The sequence below is a fragment of the Sciurus vulgaris genome (assembly GCF_902686455.1).
Source record: "Sciurus vulgaris genome assembly, chromosome: 5".
Lineage (NCBI taxonomy): Eukaryota > Metazoa > Chordata > Mammalia > Rodentia > Sciuridae > Sciurus > Sciurus vulgaris.
In genome coordinates, this window is record NC_136465.1 from 90,314,950 (window position 1) to 90,337,380 (window position 22,431).

At 39.1% G+C, this 22,431-nt stretch overlaps 1 protein-coding gene across 2 annotated transcripts in view; it reads right to left on the minus strand.

Annotated features, from left to right (window-relative positions):
- The window catches only part of ST8SIA1 (ST8 alpha-N-acetyl-neuraminide alpha-2,8-sialyltransferase 1), a 133,564-nt gene that overhangs the window by 70,112 nt on the left and 41,021 nt on the right, over nucleotides 1–22,431 (minus strand). For both annotated transcript variants that reach the window (XM_079141510.1, XM_079141511.1), the window contains exon 2: nucleotides 11,957–12,101. In XM_079141510.1, coding sequence (XP_078997636.1) covers nucleotides 11,957–12,101 — 145 coding nt within the window. The remainder of the gene's footprint in view (nucleotides 1–11,956; nucleotides 12,102–22,431) is intronic.

Sequence of the window (22,431 nt, forward strand, 5' to 3'; positions counted from 1 at the left end):
GTGAATAAGAGGCCAGCATGATGACACACGCCTATAATCCAAGTGGCTCAGGAGGCTGAGGCAGGAGGATCGTAAGTTCAAAACCAGCTTCAGCAGTGTAGAGTGGCCCTAAGCAACTTTGAAGACCCAAAGTCAAAATTAAGAAAAAAAAAAAAAAAAAAAAGGTTGGGGATGTGGCTCAGTGGTGGGTCAGCGGTGAAGTGCCCGGGGTTCACTCTCTGGACCAAATATTTAAAAATAAATAAAAATTAAAAAACAAGATCTATAAAACACAAACAAACCAATATCTGCACTCCAGTACCACTATGATGGTTTGACTTTAAACTTATACCATTTCAAGATTAGGATGAAATTCTGACCACCAAGAGATTACTTCTGACATACCATCCCAACTCCACACATTATCGTTCACACCCAAAACCTTTCTGCTCTCCATTGCTGCTGCCTGCATGGAGCACAATGCAGGTCAGAAGGACCTGCTGGAAGGCACATGCAGGTCAGAAGGCACATGCTGCAGTTCCTTTTAAAAGAGTCAGGCTGATGCCACGTGGGGCAAAGTCTGTGGAAGAAGAGTCATTCATTCTATGCTCCTTCAGCACGTTTTCACTGAACACCTGCCAGGCCATGACCAACATGCACAAAAATCATGTCAACAAATAACTATTATTCAACGGTACGATAAGAGAGAGATGCACAAGTCTGGCAGAAGGGAAAAGAGTTTTTTAATCAACATGCAGGGCAGTAAAGATTTGGGAGGGGTTTAAAAAATGAAGATGCTTTAGCTAGATCTCATAAGGTAAGTAAGAATTCATCAGATAAGCAAGGAAAGGAAGGATATTCTGGGCTGGGGAAAAAGCATGTGCAGAAGTGAAGAGGAAATGAGAAAAATACAACTTTTTTGGGAAAATTCAAGGCCCTTGCAAGGAAGAAGGTGGGTAGGAGTTGGTGTTTGGATCTTAAAGACTGCATGTGCTATCCTAAGAGTGAGCTCTATACTATAGGGGGCAATCAGGAAGGATTAACTGATCCAAGTCTAAGCCCCTGTAGACAGGAAAAGGAAGGGGCCTTCTATAACATTCCAAAGAAATCAGCTGTGACCCGTCCCGGTCAACAGCAAGACAAAACCCAGTATTCCATGGCACCAGGGGCTAGCTCCTGCCCAACTGTGAGCAGGTATGCTAAAGCTTCTTTTAGCTAGCGATGTCATTTAACTACACCTGCAAGGCTTGTATCCTAGCTGCTAACCAGGGGCTTTCCATTACCTCCAAATGTGGAGTTGATAAAATGGACTGAAGCCAAGTCCTGCCATTTCTCAGTGCTATTATATCACAATCAGTGAATCATACCATGAGGGTAGTCCCAGCTCAGTTTCAGGGTCTTCTTCTTGGAGTCGCAAATGCATAGGATGTGAAGGCTTTTAAAATGAAAAGGCAACGGAGTATCTGCTAGCTGCTATTTATCCTTCTCCACGAAACTTCTCCACTGACAGTGTTCCAGCAGATTTGGTGGGTGTGAAGTCTGGCCATTTGCTCAGTGTTTACCAGGCAGGTGGTAAGGACTTAAGAGAAGTGACATCGACAGTTTCATATTTCATAAATACAAAGTTGGCAGAAATGGAGATGATGCTGCTGTAGGGAGGCAAGTTCATAATTGGGAAACTTTTCTAGAAGTTCTTGAATGAGTCCAGATAGCAGGTGATAAACCTAACCCAGCGGCAGTGAGGTTAAAAAAAAAAAAAAAAAAAGAGGGGACAGAGTCAAGAGATATTTATAAAATAAAATTGGGCTTGGAGAGTAACATTCAAAACACGAGAGTCAGGTGGACAGCTCAAGTGGCTGAGTAGATGGCAGTGTCATTACCTGAGAAAGAAACGGAGGGAAAGAAGCTGGGGAGGGGCAGGATTTAAATTGGAACGGGTGGAATCAAGGACTTAGGAATTAGACCAGGGACCCTGCAACAAACAGAAGACAAAGTAGGCCCGAATCTTCATCGTGTTGGCTTAGGACCAGACTTCCTTAACAAGACTCCCAAAGCATAAGAAATCAAAGCGAGAATCAATAAATGGAATGGATTCAAACTAAAAAGCTTTTTCTCAGCAAAGGATACAATCAATAATGTGAAAAGAGAGCCCACAGAGTGGGAGAAAATCTTTTCCACATGCACTTCAGATACAGCACTTATCTCCAAAATTTATAAAGAACTTACAAAACTTTACACCAAAAATACAAAGAACCCAATCAATAAATGGGACAAGGAACTGGATAGACACTTTAGAGAAGAAGACATACAGGCGATTAATAAATAAATGAAAAACTGTTCAACATCTCTAGTACTTAGAGAAATGCAAATTAAAACAACTCTAAGATTTCATCTCACTCCAATTAGAATGGCTATTATCAAAAACACAAACAATAATAGATGTTGGCGTGGATATGAAGGAAAAGGCACACTTTTACATTGCTGGTGGAGTTGCAAATTGGTGCAGCCACTCTGGAAAGCAGTGGGAGAATCCTCAGAAAACTTTGAATGGACCAACCTTTTGACTCAGCTATCCCACCCCTCAGTTTATACCCAAAGGACTTAAAATTAGCATACTACAGTGACACAGTCACATCAAAGTTTATAGCAGCTCAACTCACAATAGCTAGATTATGGAACCAACCTAGATGCCTTTCAACAGATGAATGGATAAAGAAACTGTGGTATATATACACAATGGAATATTATTCAGCCATAAAGAAGATTAATATTATGGCATTTGCGATAAATGGATGGAATTGGAGAATATCATGCTAAGTGAAATAAGCCAATCCCCCAAAACCAAAGGCTGAATGTTTTCCCTGATAAATGGATGATGATATATAATGGGGTGGGGGTGGGGGAGTAAGAGAAGAATGGAGGAACTTTAGACTATGTAGAAGGAAATGAGAGGGAGGGGGTTATGAAAATGGTGGAATGAGACAGGTATCATTACCCTAGGCGCATGTATGATTACACGAATGTTATGAATCTACATCATGCACAACCATAGAAACAAAAAGTTATACCCCATTTATGTACAATGAATCAAAATTCAGCCTGTAAAAAAATTTTTTTAAATATTAAAAATGTAAAAAATAAAACAACAAAAATGTAAAAAAATATAAATAAATAAATTGGAACAGGTGGTAACCCATAGGATATTCAGAACTGTATTCAGTGGGAGTGGGGACTGGGCCTATTTTTACTCACCATTATCTTCTCAGGAACTACAACAGTGCCTAGCACACAATAGCATTTGCTCAATAGATACTTGATGAATGTATTGTTAACATTTATTTCACATAGAAACATCAAAATCCCGGGGCAGCAGTGTTCTGTGGTAACCGGGCATATTCATTTAGTTGACGCATCCTACAAATGTGAAAGGCAGTTCGTGATGCCTCAAATCCTTATTTTAAATTTAAATTCAACTCTGATTTTAGTGCATAGATTCTCAATTTATTTGAAATTTTATGGCTCATATACAAGAATTATGTTTTTTCCTGAGTGCATAAATATCATTGGCCTTCAGATTTTAAGAAGTCCTTCAACAATCCCCATGTCAGACATCTGGACACATCCGCAACCCATAGCTATTTCAGTTCTTACTGACCTTGTGTGTTATAGTCAAAGTCAATGCCAGACTATAACAAGAAAAAAATTGGGAAACTTATAAATTATAGCTCCAAAATTAATGGAATTTTGTGAATATACTATTCTTCAAATAGTAGATTAAACCCAAGATGTATGTGATCAGAGAAGACTAAGCTTTAGAAATAGAAAAATTTCAAGCACAATCATCAGATAATACATACTTTATAAGCAGTTGTTAGTGCTTTATTACTAGCAGAGCACCTCCATAAAGATTATCAAATTAATATAATTTGCAATGCTTTCTCTCAGCACCTATGTTTTTTTTTTTTTTTTTTCTTTAGCAAAGAGTTAAAACTACAAACTCTGAGTCTAGGCAGCTGAGAAAATTTTGCATGAAAAATCCTATGAATAAGAATTTTCAATTTACAAAATGATTTGCCTGAAAACACTTCTATTTCCTTCATAGCCAGCAGATACTGACCCATACATCATCTGTCCTAAAATTTCTTCACCACACTTATTCATTCACCTACTTTTCTAAAAAGCTGCCAATATTTCTTTTGTTCTTTCTTGTTTTCCCTGGTACTGGGGTTGAATGCAGGAGTGTTTTACCACTGAGCTACATCCCCAGAATTTCTGATTTTTTATTTTGAAACAGGGTCTCACTGAGTTACCAAGACTGGTCTCGAACTTGTTATCCTCCTGCATCAGCCTCTAAAGGTGCTTGGATTATAGGTATATGCCACCACACCCAGTTTCTTAATCAATAATTTACTCAAATTCTCTTTCACTTTAACTCCCTACGTACACTCAGCATCCATGGAGTTAGACATAGGAGAGGGTAGAACTAGTGTTTTTGTCTGAAATTTTCTAGTGCTTTATCAGGCTTCTCTCCACCTCTATGTACATCCTGAACCCACATCTGGGGCAACTGCAGATTCAGACTGAACCTGGGGAAATGTGAGTCAATCTTGGAACTTAGGGTAATGATTTGTGGATGCTCACCCAGAGGTGAGGAAATCACCCTCAAGTTACCTTAGCATTCTGGCCCTGGCATTGAAGTATGGCTCTAATATTTTGGTTTATGTCTTGTTTTCAAAAGATAGCCCCGGATTGTCCTTCCAGATTCCCACCTCCAGCACATTCCAAGTACCTATAACTGTGCTTCAGTTATGCTTCAAAAACAGTCCCTAGTTTTGATCCCATTGCTAGGGACCCTCATCTTGTTCACTTGAGTCTCTGCCTTGATACATGATAAGTTAGTTCCCAAACCTTCTTCTACCAGCACCCCTGGAAGCTGACAGTTGCCAAAACTTCCAGTTTAGAGACTGAGAACTTGAAGTAAACAGGTGTAACTGGATTGCTGGGTATAGCTCCACCCACCCCCAATTTTCATCTCCATGTTCCACATATAAAAGATACATCATGTTACTCCTTATTATCTTCTGGGTATTGCCAGTTTCCTATGGGACTCTAAATGCCCCTTTCTGGCTACGGGCTGGACTTCCCTTTAACCCCCTCGGCTACTTTCACTTCTCTATTTCTACTCCTACCTCATTCCCCTACCCTGCTGGAAAAACCAAGCTTAGAATGAGTCTCTCCAATCTGTGCAGAAGTTCAGAGCCCTAAAGATAAGAGAGTACAACCAGTCAGTCAAGGAATGAAGAAGAGAATACTGTGCTATCTTGCATGTTGTCTACAAATTATCAGCCAAGTTACAGAAAGAAGATTATGAGCAAATCAGAACAGATACAAACACTGAGAAAACATCCTCTGGGCTTATCTGTACCTATTTATTCTTCAATGAAATTAATTAAGCCAGAGAATATTTAGAATTGCTATAATATCTCTCTGTAGGTAATCAAATGTATCTTTATGCATTTAAGAAACTCCCTAACAGGGTTAAGAATTACAAATGAGCATTTTAATAGCAGAAATGAAACAGAGTTCCTGGTATCCAAACAAATGCTCGAAACTAGATAAAAATAGGATGGAAATTCCTTTCTACACCTGGACCTTTGCCAGTAAGAAAAACTGAGATGAAGAAACTAAACAAAGGAAATTTAAAAACAAAACAAACAAAAAAACCCCACAAAGATGCAACAGCTTTTTCTGCAGGAAAACACCCTGTCCTGTCACTGAATCTACAAAGAGGATGTTATATGGAATAGAAACACCTCCTGAGAAAAGTTATCACTCCTGTCAGACATACCAGATGAGATCTGACTCGGTGGTAATTGATGTCATGCATCCTTTTCAATTGTTTCCAGGAAGCTAGAAGCCTGAGCCATAATCAGTCTTTGAACTAAATTTTACACACTGTCAAATACTTTATAAAGGTCCCTCGCATGGCAAAACAGACCATTCCTTACACTTATTTTTCATTTTGTTCTCAACCATATGCAACCTATGAATTTTCATTAGAGAAAGAGCTAAACTTTTAATCATTTCTCAATTTTAAAAGCAAAGCATCTTCTGTTTTCCTTCAGTTTATCTGTTGGGCAACTCCACTGCCTGACCTCACCTGTAATCAGTCATTTCCTTTCCTAATGAGGATAAGAGATACTTGGAAGTCCTAGGATGATTCTCTCTCCTCATCTTCTCAGTTACAGAGCATTTTGAAGAACAGTGCATAGTAATCCTCTGTTCACAAATGTGAGCTTACTCTGCTGGAAATTAATAATTTATTTCATATTATACTTTTCATTTATCATAATTACTATCCAAATATAATGACACAACTTTATAATTGGCAGGGTCTATAGCATTCTCCATTACTACTTGGCATTTCCCTAAATCCCAGACTCAACAGATTTATTTCTTTTCACTCTCCTAGAGAATTGATTTCACCCCTTTGCTGGTGGTGTTTTTATTTTCCTCCATCGGTTCCTGGCATCACCAAAATGTCAAGGAAATGCTAAAGTCCATAAATTCTTAGGCAGACAATAAGAGTGATAATATTATCATGTGCTTATTCAGAGCATACATTACAAAGCACTATTATAACCATAATCTCATTTTAATTTTGTTTCTGAAAATAATACTGAAATATGAAGACCTGGTATTAGTCATCCCAGTTTACAAATTATAAAATTTAGGAGGTAATGGTTGTGTAACTTGTCTAGGGTCACAAATATCATCAAAAAAAAGCAAGCACGGAACTCAGATCTTTAGACTCCATTTTCTGCACGGTTCTCTAATGTTGGCATTCAGCCAAAATCAACAGGGTAAATTATCTGAATTATTCAGTGGTAGTAGAATCATGTTTTTGATTCCTACAATGAAGAACCAAAGTGCAAAGGATAAATTTGCTTCCATCTAAGAAGTTGGATTTCTCCTTTATAAAAGTCAAAATAATATAACTGCTCTTATTTCTCCTTTGAATGTGGGCTAGTCGGGAGTTCAAAGGCAAAAGGAGATTACAGTATTTTAAGGGATCCTATAATCTGCATATCTGTGTGTATTCCCCTCCAAATAAATGCAAAAGAGAGTAATCTATTTCTTCTAAGGTTATACTTATAAGAGAAGTAAAATATCCCTAAAATGATTTCAAGTGACTGAGTGATAAGAATGACCAACTATGCCAATAGAACTCATGTCATTTCAAGAAATAAATAAGATGATGAAAAACAGAACCTTTGAAATCATGTCAGGTTTCACATCCCAGCTCTTCCACCCACCTGGAACCTGTAATAAGGTATTTCACCCCTCTCAGTCTTCAGTTCATCCATAAGGAAACAATAACAACCACACAGAGTTGCTTTAAGGACAGAGTAAGATACCACATGAAGAAACTGAGGCAGACGCAGACGGTATAGGTTGGCAAATGCAGTGCATTTTCCTAGAGTTCAAATACTAAATTCCCTATCTTCTCCTGCAGCTAGGCATGCCCTTGGAACTGCCCTGACCAATGACACATAAAGAGGAGTCTGTCAGGATTTGCTCTTCTGTCTCTTCCTTCTTTTGAGGAATCCTGGATCCCTAGTGAGCATTTCCTTGGCCACTGGCTAAGGATGGATGAGTAGGAAGATAAGGGCTTGGCAGTTGATGGCACTGTGTAACCAGATCCCACCCTGAATAACCACCCTGTAATTCCTTATTGCTTGAGATAAATAAGCACTTATGTGGTTAAGCCCCCATGACAGCCTCAGGCTTCTGTTATAAAGCAGCGAGAGCAAGGCTAACAACGTCACCTGACATAAGCCTGACAAAGATCTATGCCCACCAAACATTAGTCCCTTAGTTTCCTTCCAGTTGAAAAGGCATGTATTTGGAAAAATGATTACGAAATGTTGTTATTATATAAGAGGATCCAAATTTTACTAGGAGAAAAAAAAATTGCTGAGAAACTCTGAAATATCCAGGAGTTCGGAAGGTTCTACTAAGCACATTTGTGAAGAGGGGGAAACGTGTGTTTTCATTTGAACAAGGCCACTTTGACAAACTACTTCAAAATGTCCTTCTGGGTTTCCCAGAGGTCAAGGAAGTGGCAGGGCCAGGGTCAGGGGAACAGGACAGGGACCCTATGGCCAACCTACAGAGCAGCAAATGAGTGTCTCTGAGGGGTGCATTACTGGCTGTTCTGATATTCTTTACATTTGGCCTTGGGTGAGGATTCCGAGGAGACATAACTGGTCAGTTTGTGATCCCATCACATGACACTGCAGCACAATGCTAGAGAATGGTAAGCCAACAATGTTTTTACTACACCCAAAGGAATATTTTTTCAGATTATATCAGTACAGATGTGGTTTCTAACATTCCTTGCTCATTTCCAAGGAAACTTATGCACTTCCTGAGCAATGTATTTGAGGCCAAAATAGACTTTATTCAATAATTCCTGCAAACCCTGGACCGTGTAGACTTAAAAAGGACATTCCTTGGTCACACAGGAAAAAATCAATCCTAACCCAGGGGATGTGGTACTCTCAAAGTGAAAACACCCCATCATTCTGTCCTCTCCAAACACATACTTGCATGCGCACATACATACAAAGTGCCTATTTTTTAAAATTCTATGTGAAAGTTAAAAATAGCCCTTCACACTTAGTATTTCACCAAATATTTCAACAAATATTTCACCAAAATACATTGATAGAGCTATTGATACAGTTGCACAAAAAAATTTAGCTTGGTCTCCTATACTCGTGCAAATTCACTGCAGTGTTCCAGCCCAAATGGGACCTACACAGGGAACCCTTGGCAAAGATGAGTAGATGGAAATGAATATTAATATTAGGTGAGCAGCACTGCACTGGCCCAAAAATGAAAATCTTGTTCCTTAAAGGCTTATAAGGTGGTACTGAGATCAGCAGAGAAGGACTTTCAGAAAGCTGTAATATGTACATAAACTTAATAATGAAGCTATAGGAAGTTGCAGGAGGTCCAAACAAAAAGCAACTAACTACTTGTAATAATAGAGCTTCAGTGTGACATCCCAAAGTACTCCAGAGCCTCCTGAGGATATACAGCCCTGAGCAGGACCTGTTCACATTCCACAATGTAAAAAGTACCTTTCTTCTTCAATTGCATCTTGGCAACAACAACAACAACAACAACAAAAATGATGGGTGACATATATTGAACACTTAATGGAAAAGCCCAGGGCACTGATGCATAATCTGAGTTGTAGAATGAGTGATCTGGCATTATTTTGCTGAAACTCAGGAAAAGGGGGGATGCTTTGTTCACACCCAAAACTCTGCACTTCACCCACTCACCTGATTTCTGCAGAAGTGCAGTCTCCTTTCTTCCCACAGGGAATATGAATGAGATGTATCAATCAGCTGGAAACTTAGTTAGCTTTTAACAAACTAAAAGCACCTCACTAACACATAATAATGAATAAGGGCATGGGAGAAACACATCATCATTTTTGTGATACAATTGCTTTTCCAGAATTTCTATAAATTAGTCATTTCAGAATCTCAGCAGAAAAATACATATGTAACTTTAAAAAATCTATTCACTAAATTAGTTCAGCCTCTTGTAATGACCGTGCACACACGGAATGATGTAATGACTCCTGGTTCCTAAGGAAAAAAAGCATTTTCCTTTATTATTCAGGGATGGTTCTTTGGTCTTGCACCAGGCACAAAGAGGCACAGAATTCATTTGCACACTTTGAAAAGGAAATGTTTCCTACCACGCTGCTGCTGCAGCAACTGACAGATAAGATGGGAGGCTAGTTTATGGTTCTTTAATCATCCCTTTTCTTCAAGTCTATTTTCTGGTATAAAATAAAAAATCAGTTGGTATAACTGAAAGCCCTCATTTATAGAGAGCCTCTTTTGAAATTCTTTTAACATTTTTCTCCTTGTTAAAGAAGATCATTTTCTTATCTCTGCTTCATTTCATTGCCAGTTGCTATCCGTCTTTGTACATGGAAGATACTGTGGATTGGCTTGCTCAAACTCTATTCCACCCTCTTTCCAGTTTCCTGCTGAAGCATGGTAGTCAAAACTGCCTTTTTAGGATTCAGTGCATCTAGTGTTTTGGATGTAAATTAATCTTTACCCATTAGATGCCCTCAAAGGAGATTTGGAAGAAGAAAGAGAAGTAAAACCCTGTTTCCCTTAGAGGCAATTGTGATCATGGCAATGGCAAGTTAGAGCATCCTAATTCCTAGACCACAGTTATTATAGCAAATTTTTGAACTCAATAATTCTAGGAGCCACTTCTTGATTCCTCCTTCTCCATTCTTCCAATGTTTTTTTTTTTTTTTAAGTACCCTCATCCCTTATGTGAAATATCTTATCTTTCTGTCAAAAATACCTAAGGAGGGACTGGGGTTGTGGCTCAGTGGTAGAGCACTTGCCTAGTACAAGTGAAACTCTGGGTTTGAACCGCAGCACCCCATAAAAAATAAATAAATAAATAAAGTTATTATGTCTAACTACAACTAAAAAATATTTTTAAAAGTACCTAGGGAGATTTCCAAACCTTGCCTAAACCCTGATAAAAATAAACATATTCTTCATTCCTCAGTCTCAGGATGTACCTTGTGAACCAGCACAACATTAATACCAACATTTATATAATGCTTTGTAGTTTACAAAGTACATTGACAAGCATTATCTAAACTGGTTCTCGCCACTACCCTGTGAATAGATAGAACAGGTGCAGCTCTATCTATCTTAGAGAAGAAGAGAGCTGAGTCTCAGAAGAGTTAGGTGACTTATTCAAGGCATTTAATTAGTAAGTGGTGGAGGCAAGATTCAATTCCACATTTTATGGCTCTTAGTCATTTCCTTTGACGTTAAGAAGTCTCCTAAGAGCAAGTGAATAAAAGAGAGAGAGAAAGTGCACAAATAATGGCAATTATTAAACTTTTCATTTGCTAGTTTTAAAAATATATCACTACACACAATCAATTCAATTAGACTAACACACCTAAGAATGAGCAAGAAAGTATGGGCTGTTTTGTAGAGACCATGATTGTTTTGTAGGAACTGTGACAGTTAGAACCTGTGCCTCAAATACACAGGATCCCTCTTCCATAACTCGTAGGCTCTTCACTTATAAAGAGCGTGGAAGCTCAGTCCCACTTTCCAGCCTGACCGTGAATCCTTTCTGTGGGATCTGACCAAACCAAGAGTGACTAGAAGACTGAGGAAGGCCAAGATTGGCTTCCCAATTCCTCCCTAGTGGCAATTTCACCCTAAGATCCTCTCTCCCTGAAATTACAGTTTCCTAGAATGAAGATTTACTCCCCCCATCCCCATACTTGCTGCCTAGACATATTCTAGTAAAGCATTTTATTTCAATGCTCAGGAAGCCAAGAAGAAAAACATTAAATAAGTAAAGCTTGATTTAAACCACTTCAAAAGTGGTCAGAATGAATTCTTTCTCTCTGTACCCACCACTCCTCCACTTCATAGCAGTTATCTAACCACGGGGTTAACATTTGAGAGTTCTGAGAAGCAAGCATCTCACCATATGGTCCCCATTCCCTGAAAGCAACAGCAGTCCTAAGAAAACATTCCAGTATCACAAATCCTCACGACCATTCCAAGGCCAACCTCGGAACACTAGAATTCCACAATTCCCTGACCAGTCTCTGCTTGCTGCCTTCAGTTTCATTTGACTCAAATCTAAAGAGCTAGGAAAACTGTAACTCTCCTGCCCTATGCTATCTTCCTTCCATCCTTGCGTCAAAACGTGAGATCTTGACATACATATACACGAAAGACACATATAAGGAAAAACATTCAAAATTAAAATGAGGACAAAGAAGACGAAAAGAAGATCCAGTTGGTTAGGCAAAATTTCCTATGAATTCAAGAATTGTGAGAAACTGTCAAAATGGAAAAAAAAAAAAAAACCCCACCTCTATACTGACCTGGGGGAAGAGAGAATATGTTGAGTTGTCAATGGTGAATGAGTATAAAAATTCCCCATCATACCACATGCTCTTCCCCATGGGGGAATTCATTTTAGTCATAGCAAAGAGATGGGCGGGGTCACAGCAGTCTTCCATTTGTTTCCTAGGAGAGAAAACAGAGAGAGAAAAAAGAACAGCAGGTTAAGTGAGCAGCAGATTCATTCACTTGTCATTCCCACAGAGACGTGCGGCCTCACCTCAGCGCCAACTCACAGAAGCATCAGCGTCTCCACAGTGATTAGACTACTATTAATTCACTCTGTCAGCCATCAGAAGGCATGACTGGAATATTTCCCCATAAAAAAAAAGAGTTGAAGAAAAAAAAATCCACTCTCAGGTGCAGCTGAAATATGCCTAAAGGCAAAAATAATCATTAAGATTTATTGATTGATTCCAACAGTCAGGTCCAGAAGACTTGGAGAGCTAACTTCATTGAATGCTGAGCTATTCAGCTGCAGCAGGAATGCACCTGTACCCTGCTTTAATAGTCTTGTGGTCAAGTTCAGTGAGGGGGTATTTCAGGACTTACTCAGGCCACATGGGCAGAACATAGAGCTGGGTCTTCCAGGCCTGAGTCTCAGCTTTCTCCTCTCTGCATGCTGCATGCTGCCTGCTCAGAACCTCTCCCTGTCTCCATCCTGAAGGAATGCTCTGTAAGCAATCATTGGCCACATACTTGTCGTGCGCCAGGTGACTTCACAGACATTTTCTACTTAATTTTCATAGTAACCCTGGATCTGGAGATCTTGGGTCATATAACCAATAAAGAGGTAGGGCATAGCTTCATTCCCAGATCATTTTACCTCATGTCAGGTATTACTTCCAACCAGGCTATATAGCTCTTACCTCCAGACCAACTGAAACTGGCTGGTCAGCACAAAGTGCTACAGGAGATTTAGAAGAAAATTTTGTCACAGACATCCAGTAACATCTAACTTTGCCTAGTACCTGGCAGCTTACAAATCACATTTGCTTCTTCTTTGCATTCTCAAAAAAAATAAATAAATAAAAATAAAAAGGATGAGAGACTTGCTCAAGTTCATTAGGTTAATAAATCTTTTCTTAATTATTAATAAAATGTGTATTAGATGATGTGGACTCAAATCACGCTTCTTCCTCCACTATCACCATGCTCAGGGCAATCATTCCTTTAGCAGGTGAAATTAAATACTCGATTAAAATGGAAAGTGTCACATGCATAAACATATTTTTTTAATCCAAAAGTTACAGCAAATCTGTAATACCTGTATTGTTATTTGCAAGACAGTTTTTCTATTATACAATTCCCAATTCTTTCTTAAACAGAATGTCTTCCCATCTTCCTCCTGTCATGTTCATCTGAGGAGGGTGGCCGAAATGGACCACAATGTGAAAATCTGCATGCTCATTCCTCTTGCCTTAAAGTCCCCAGACTAGCTCGGCAGCCATACTGGCAGTAGCAGCAGCATCAAAATCCACACTAGTGTTAGTAGTACCAGCAGTCATCACAGTCATTGCACAAGAAAGAAGAATGGATTTACTGTCTTGTCTAACACTGTGCTAGGTTCTAGGGATTTAAAAAAAAAAATCAGACCTACCTTCAAAGAACATGATTAAGAAGGGGAAAACTGATCCAAGATGGCGGACTAGTGGGTGACTGCATCTCCAGTCGCTCCAGAACCCAGGATTCAAGAAGGGGAGGCATTGAGAGTCTCAGACTAAAATAGAGCCACAGAGTGAGTCTCCCCAACCCACAGAAGCTCGGCCCAGGCAGCAGGCCGGGAGAGGGACGGCTTATGAGAGTAGGGCAGGGCAGCTAGAGTCTTCCCAGGCAGCCCTGCGCACTCCTGCGGTGGGCTCCTCCCACACGGCCAGCTTCTCAGAGCAGGTTCCCCAGTGAGTGCCTTTCCACACAGAGCCAGCTCTAAGCCCTGGAACCAGTAGCAGGCTAGGGGCAGCTTTCTTCGGAAGCACTGCATTATCAAATTACTCCAATACTTCAGGCTACTGAAGGCTGGGAGGTGATACACTGGAAATCTACAGGGACACTATAAGCCAATAGAGGAAATCTGCAAGATCACAGAGTTCCACTGACATCTGACCAATATGAGAAAACAAGGGAAGAAAATGTCCCAAACAAACCTAGATACTATATCAACAAAACCCAATGACAGCACAGCAGAAGAAATGTCAGAAAGGGAGTTCAGAATGTACATAATTAAAACGATCAGGGAAGCAAACAAGGAGATGAAAGAGCAAATGCAGGCATTGAAGGAGGAGATGAAATAGCAAATGCAGGCATTAAATGATCGCACCAATCAACAGTCAAAAAAGCAAATACGGGAGCAAGAGATCATTTCAATAAAGAGTTAGAGATACTGAAAAAAAACAAACAGAAATCCTTGAAATGAAGGAAACAATAAGCCAACTTAAAAACTCCATAGAAAGTATAACCAATAGGATAGAACACCTGGAAGACAGAACCTCAGACATTGAAGACAAAATATTTAATCTTGAAAACAAAGTTGAACAGAGAAGATGGTAAGAAATCATGAACAGAATCTACAAGAATTATGGGATATCATGAAAAGGCGAAATTTAAGAATTATTGGGATTGAGGAAGGCTTAGAGAAACAAACCAAAGGAATGAAAAATCTATTCAACAAAATAATATCAGAAAATTTCACAAATCTGAAGAATGAAATGGAAAACCAAGTACAAGAGGCTTATAGGACTCTAAATATACAAAATTACAACAGACCCACACCAAGGCACATTATTATGAAAATACCTAACATACAAAATAAAGACAGAATTTTAAAGGCCGTGAGAGAAAAGAATCAAATTATATTCAGGGGGAAACCAATAAGAATATCAGCAGATTTTTCAATCCAGACCCTAAAAGCTAGAAGGGCCTGGAACAACATTTTTCAAGCCCTGAAAGAAAATGGATGCCAACCAAGAATCCTATACCCAGCAAAACTTACTTTCAGATTTGACGATAAAACAGGATCCTTCCATGATAAACAAAAGCTAAAGGAATTTACAAAAAGAAAGCTGGCATTGCAGAACATTCTCAGCAAAATATTCCATGAGGAAGAGATGAAAAACAAATAAGCAAATCATCAAAGGGAGGAACTAGCCTAAAGGAATAGCCAAATAAAGGAGAAACCAAATCATGTCAAAAAACAAAAATGAGTCCAATTACTAGGAATACAAATCATATCACAATAATAACCCTGAATGTTAATGGCCTGAACTCATCACTCAAAAGACATAGACTGGCCGATTCGATTAAAAAGAAAAATCCAACAATATGCTGCCTGCAAGAGACTCATCTCATAGAAAGAGAAACCTATAGACTAAAGGTGAAAGGATGGGAAAAAACATACCATGCACAAGGACACAGCAAAAAAGCTGGAGTATCCATCCTCGTTTCAGATAATGTGGACTTTAAGCCAAAACTAGTCAGAAGGGATAAAGAAGGACATTACATACTGCTTAAGGGAAGCATAAATCAGCAAGACAAAACAATCATAAATATCTATGCCCTGAACATTGGCTCATCCTTGTACATCAAACAAATCCTTCTCAATTCCAGAAATCAGATAGACCACAACACAATAATACTAGGCGATTTTAACACACCTCTCTCAACGCTGGATAGATCTTCCAAACAAAAATTGAATAAATAAAGAAACCATAGATCTCAATAACACAATCAACAATTTAGACTTAACCGACTTATATAGAATATACCATCCAACAAAGAACGAATACACTTTCTTCTCAGCAGCACATGGATCCTTCTCTAAAATAGACCATGTTTTATGCCACAAAGCTACTGTTAGCAAATACAAGAAGATAGAGATACTACCTTGTACTCTATCAGATCATAATGGACTGAAATTAGAAATAAATGACAGAATGAAAAACAGAAACTTCTCCAATACCTGGAGATTAAATAATATGCTATTATATGATGAATGGATAACAGAAGATATCAGGAGGGAAATAAAAAAATTCTTAGAAGTAAACGAGAACGAAGACAGATAATATCAATATCTCTGGGACACTATAAAAGCAGTACTTAGAGGAAGATTTATTTCATGGGGTGCATTCAACAAAAGAAGTAGAAATCAACAAATAAACGACTTAACACTACAGCTCAAAGCCCTAGAAAAAGAAGAGCACACCAACACCAAAAATAGTAGAAGACAGGAATAGTTAAAATCAGAGCCGAAATCAATGAAATTGAAACAAAAGAAACAATCAGAAAAATTAACAAAATAAATAGTTGGTTCTTTGAAAAAATAAACAAAATTGATAAACCCTTAGCCACACTAACAAAGAGAAAGAGGGAGAAAACTCAAATTACTAAAATTCGGAATGAACAAGGAAATATCACAACAGACACGAGAAGCTATTTTGAAAATCTATACTCCAACAAAACAGAAAACCTCAAAGACATCAACAAGTTTCTAGAGACATATGAATTACCTAAACTGAACGAGGAGGACATACACAACATAAATAGATCAATTTCAAGCAATGAAATAGAAGAGGTCATCAAAAGCCTACCAACAAAGAAAAGTCCGGGACCAGATGGGTTCATAGCTGAGTTCTACAAAACCTTTAAAGAAGAGCTCATTCCAATACTCCTCAAAGTATTCCGTGAAATAGAGGAGGCGGGAACCCTCCCAAACTCATTCTATGAGCCAATATCACTCTGATACCTAAACCAGACAGAGACACATCGAGGAAAGAAAATTTCAGACCAATATCCTTAATGAACATCGACCCAAATATTCTCAACAAGATTTTAGCAAATCGCATACAAAAATATATTAAAAAAATAGTGCACCATGATCAAGTGAGGTTTATCCCAGGGATGCAAGGTTGGTTCAACATCCAGAAATCAATAAATGTCATTCACCATATCAACAGACTAAAAGTTAAGAATCACATGAGTATTTCAATAGATGCAGAAAAAGCATTTGATAAAATACAGCATCCCTTCATGCTCAAAACACTAGAAAAAATTGGGTTAGTGGGAACATTCCTTAATATTGTAAAGGCCACCAACGCTAAGCCTATAGCCAATATCATTCTAAATGGTGAAAAACTGAAAGCATTCCCTTTAAAAACTGGAACAAGGCAGGGATGCCCTCTTTCACCACTTCTATTCAATATCATTCTTGAGACTCTAGCCAGAGCAATTAGACAAACCAAAGAAATTAAAGGGATACAAATTGGAAAAGAGGAACTCAAACTATCCCTGTTTGCTGATGACATGATTATATATTTAGAGGAACCTGGAAATTCCACCAGAAAACTCTTAGAACTCACAAGTGAATTCAGTAAAGTAGCAGGTTACAAGATCAATGCTCATAAATCCAATGCATTTTTATACATAAGTGATGAATCTTCAGAAAGAGAAGCTAGGAAACTACCCCATCAAATACAATAGCATCAAAAAAAAAAAATAAAATACTTGGGAATCAATCTCACAAAAGAGGTGAAAGACCTCTACAATGAGAACTACAGAACACTAAAGAAAGAAATTAAAGAAAACCTTAGAAGATGGAAAGATCTCCCATGTTCATGGATAGGCAGAAATAATATTGTCAAAATGGCCATACTACCAAAAGTGCTGTACAGATTCAATGCAATTCCAATTAAAATCCCAATGATGTACCTTACAGAAATAGAGCAAGCAATTATGAAATTCATCTGGAAGAATAAAAAACCCAGAATAGCTAAAGCAATCCTCAGGAGAAAGAGCGAAGCAGGGAGTAGCACAATACAAGATCTTCAACTCTATTACAAAGCAATAGTAACAAAAACGGCATGGTATTGGTACCAAAATAGACAGGTAGATCAATGGTACAGAATAGAGGACATGGACAAAAACCCAAATAAATACAATTTTCTCATACTAGACAAAGGGGCCAAAAATATGCAATGGAGAAAAGATAGCCTCTTCAACAAATGGTGCTGGGAAAACTGGAAATTCATATGCAACAGAATGAAGTTAAACCCCTATCTCTCACCCTGCACTAAACTCAACTCAAAATGGATCAAGGACCTCAGAATCAGACCAGAGATCCTGCATCTTATAGAAGAAAATGTAGGTCCAAACCTTCAACTTGTTGGCTTAGGAGCAGACTTCCTTAACAGGACTCCCCTAGCCCAAGAAATAAAAGCAAGAATAAACAACTGGGATAGATTCAAACTAAAAAGCTTTCTCTCAGCAAAGGAAACTATCAGTAATGTGAAGAGAGAGCCTACAGAGAGAGGGAGAAAATCTTTGCCACTCATACTTCAGATAGAGTGCTAATTTCCAGAATCTATGAAGAACTCAAAAAACTCTACACCAAGAATACAAATAATCCAATCAACAAATGGGCTAAGGAAATGAACAGACACTTCACAGAACATCTACAAGCAATCAACAGATATATGAAAATATGTTCAACATCTCTAGTAATAAGAGAAATGCAAATCAAAACTACCCTAAGATTCCATCTCACACCAATTAGAATGGCGATTATCAAGAACACAAGCAACAATAGGTGTTGGCAAGGATGTGGGGGAAAAGGTACACTCATACATTGCTGGTGTGGTTGCAAATTAGTGCAGCCACCTTGGAAAAGCACTATGGAAAAGCACTTTCCTCAGAAAGCTTGGAATGGAACCACCATTTGACCCAGCTATCCCACTCCTTGGCCTATACCCAAAGGACTTAAAATCAGCATACTACAAAGATACAGCCATATCAATGTTCATAGCTTCTCAATTCACCATAGCCAGATTGTGGAACCAACCTAGATGCCCTTCAGTTGATGAATGGATAAAGAAACTGTGGCAGACAGAAGCAGCGCGGCCAGCTCCGGCCCGCCCGCAGGTTGCTTCAGAGACCAGCACAGGGCGCCAGGGACTCCCCCAAGCAGCCCAGCCCCCTCCGGTGGGAAGCACCTCTCTAGGCTAGCTTCCCGGGGCCGACCGCCCAGTGAGAGCCTCATGACGCAGAGCCAACCACGGGTCCCCAAGCCAGCGGAGACATCCGATACACAAGCGGCTTCTGGGACCAGGGCTGGGCAGCCAGAGACCTCTCCAGGCAGCATTGTCCCCCTCCAGCTGTAGCCTTTTTCCACGGGGCGATCCAAGATGGCGGACTAGAGGGTGACTGCATCTCCAGTTGCCCCAGAACCCAGGATCCAAGAAGGGGAGGCATTGAGAGTCTCGGACTAAAATAGAACCACGGGGTGAGTCTCCCCCACCCAGCGAAGCTGGGCGGCCGGCCTGGATTCGAGTGGCTTATTAGAGTGGGACAGGGGAGATAGCATCTCCCCCAGGCAGCTCGGTGCAGTCTGGCGATGGGCTCCACCCACAGGGACAGATCCTCCAGCCTCTCGGTACAGGCCCCCCAGTGAGAGCCCTTCGGCACAGAGGAAGCACGGCCAGCTCCAGCCGCCACAGCCAGCTACAGCCCACCCCACTGCCAGCTCCAGCCCACCCGCAGGTTGCTTCAGTGACCAGCACAGGTCGCCAGGGAATTCCCCAAGCACCCCAGCCCCCCTCCAGTGGGAAGCGCCTCTCTAGGCTAGCTTCTCGGGGCAAATCACCCAGTAAGAGCCTGTCTACACAGAGCCAGCCACAAGTCCCCAAGCCAGTGGAGACCTCCAACCTACAACCAGCCTCTGACCAGGGCTGTGCAACAAGAGACCTCTCCAGGTCTCTCTCCCTGGAACCAGTAGCGGGCTAGGGGCAGCGTTCTTCGGAAGCACTGCATTATCAAATTAATCCAAGACTTCTGGCTTCTGAAGGCTGGTAGGTGATACACTGGAAATCCACAGGGTCACTATAAGCCAATGGAGGAAATCTACAATATCACAGAGTCCCATAGACATCTGACGAATATGAGAAAACAAGGGAAGAAAATGTCCCAAACAAACCTAGATACTATATCAATAAAACCCAATGACAGCACAGCAGAAGAAATGTCAGAAAGGGAGTTCAGAATGTACATAATTAAAACAATCAGGGAAGCAAATGAGGAGATGAAAGAACAAATGCAGGCATTAAATGAACGCACTAATCAACAGTTAAAAGAGCAAATAACAGAAGCAAAAGAGCATTTCAATAAAGAGTTAGAGATACTGAAAAAAAAACCAAACGGAAATCCTTGAAATGAAGGAAACAATAAACCAAGTTAAAAAAGCCATAGAAAGCATAAACAATAGGATAGATCACCTGGAAGACAGAACTTCAGATATTGAAGACAAAATATTTAATCTTGAAAACAAGGTTGACCAAACAGAGAAGATGGTAAAAAATCATGAACAGAATCTACAAGAATTATGGGATATCATGAAGAGGCCAAATTTAAGAATAATTGGGATTGAGGAAGGCTTAGAGAAACAAACCAAAGGAATGAACAATCTATTCAATGAAATAATAGCAGAAAATTTCCCAAATCTCAAGAATGAAATGGAAAACCAAGTACAAGAGGCATATAGGACTCCAAATATGCAAAATTACAACAGACCTACACCAAGGAACATTATTATGAAAATACCTAACATTCAAAATAAAGACAGAATTTTAAGACCACGAGAGAAAAGAATCAGATTACATTCAGGGGGAAACCAATAAGAATATCAGCAGATTTTTTAATCCAGACCCTAAAAGCTAGAAGGGCCTGGAACAACATTTACCAAGCCCTGAAAGAAAATGGATGCCAACCAAGAATCCTATACCCAGCAAAACTTACTTTCAGATTTGACGATGAGATAAAATCCTTCCATGATAAACAAAAGCTAAAGGAATTTACTAAAAGAAAGCCGGCATTACAGAACATTCTCAGGAAAATATTCCATGAGGAAAAGATGAAAAACAACGATGAAAATGAGCAACGGGAGGATCTAGCCTACAGGAATAGCCAAATAAAGGAGAATCCAAATCATGACAAAAAACAAAAATGAGTCCAATTACTAGGAATACAAATCATATCACAATAATAACCCTGAATGTTAATGGCCTGAACTCATCAATCAAAAGACATAGACTGGCCGATTCGATTAAAAAGAAAAATCCAACAATATGCTGCCTGCAAGAGACCCATCTCATAGAAAGAGATACCCATAGACTAAAGGTGAAAGGATGGGAAAAAACATACCATGCACACGGACACAGCAAAAAAGCTGGAGTATCCATCCTCATTTCAGATAATGTGGACTTTAAGCCAAAACTAGTCAGAAGGGATAAAGAAGGACATTACATACTGCTTAAGGGAAGCATAAATCAGGAAGACATAACAATCATAAACATCTATGCCCCGAACATTGGCTCATCCATGTACGTCAAACAAATCCTTCTCAATTCCAGAAATCAGATAGACCACAACACAATAATACTAGGCGATTTTAACACACCTCTCTCAAAGCTGGATAGATTGTCCAAACAAAAATTGAATAAAGAAACCATAGATCTCAATAACACAATCAACAATTTAGACTTAACCGACTTATATAGAATATACCATCCAACAAAGAATGAATACACTTTCTTCTCAGCAGCACATGGATCCTTCTCTAAAATAGACCATGTTTTATGCCACAAAGCTACTGTTAGCAAATACAAGAAGATAGAGATACTACCTTGTACTCTATCAGATCATAATGGACTGAAATTAGAAATAAATGACAGAATAAAAACCAGAAACTTCAACAATATTGGAGATTAAATAATACACTATTATACGATGAATGGATAACAGAAGACATCAGGAGGGAAATTAAAAAATTCTTAGAAGTAAATGAGAACAAAGACACATCATATCAAAATCTCTGGGACACTATGAAAGCAGTACTGAGAGGAAGATTTATTTCATGGGGTGCATTCAACAAAAGAAGTAGAAATCAACAAATAAACGACTTAACACTACAGCTCAAAGCCCTAGAAAAAGAAGAGCAGACCAACACCAAAAGTAGTAGAAGACAGGAAATAGTTAAAATCAGAGCTGAAATCAACAAAATTGAAACAAAAGAAACAATCGGAAAAATTAACAAAATAAATAGTTGGTTCTTTGAAAAAATAAACAAAATTGATAAACCCTTAGCCACACTAACAAAGAGAAAGAGGGAGAAAACTCAAATTACTAAAATTCAGAATGAACAAGGAAATATCACAACAGACACGAGTGAAATACAAAACATAATTAGAAGCTATTTTGAAAATCTATACTCCAACAAAACAGAAAACCTCGAAGACATCAACAAGTTTCTAGAGACATATGAATTACCTAAACTGAACGAGGAAGACATACACAACTTAAATAAATCAATTTCAAGCAATGAAATAGAAGAGGTCATCAAAAGCCTACCAACAAAGAAAAGTCCGGGGCCAGATGGGTTCTCAGCCGAGTTCTACAAAACCTTTAAAGAAGAGCT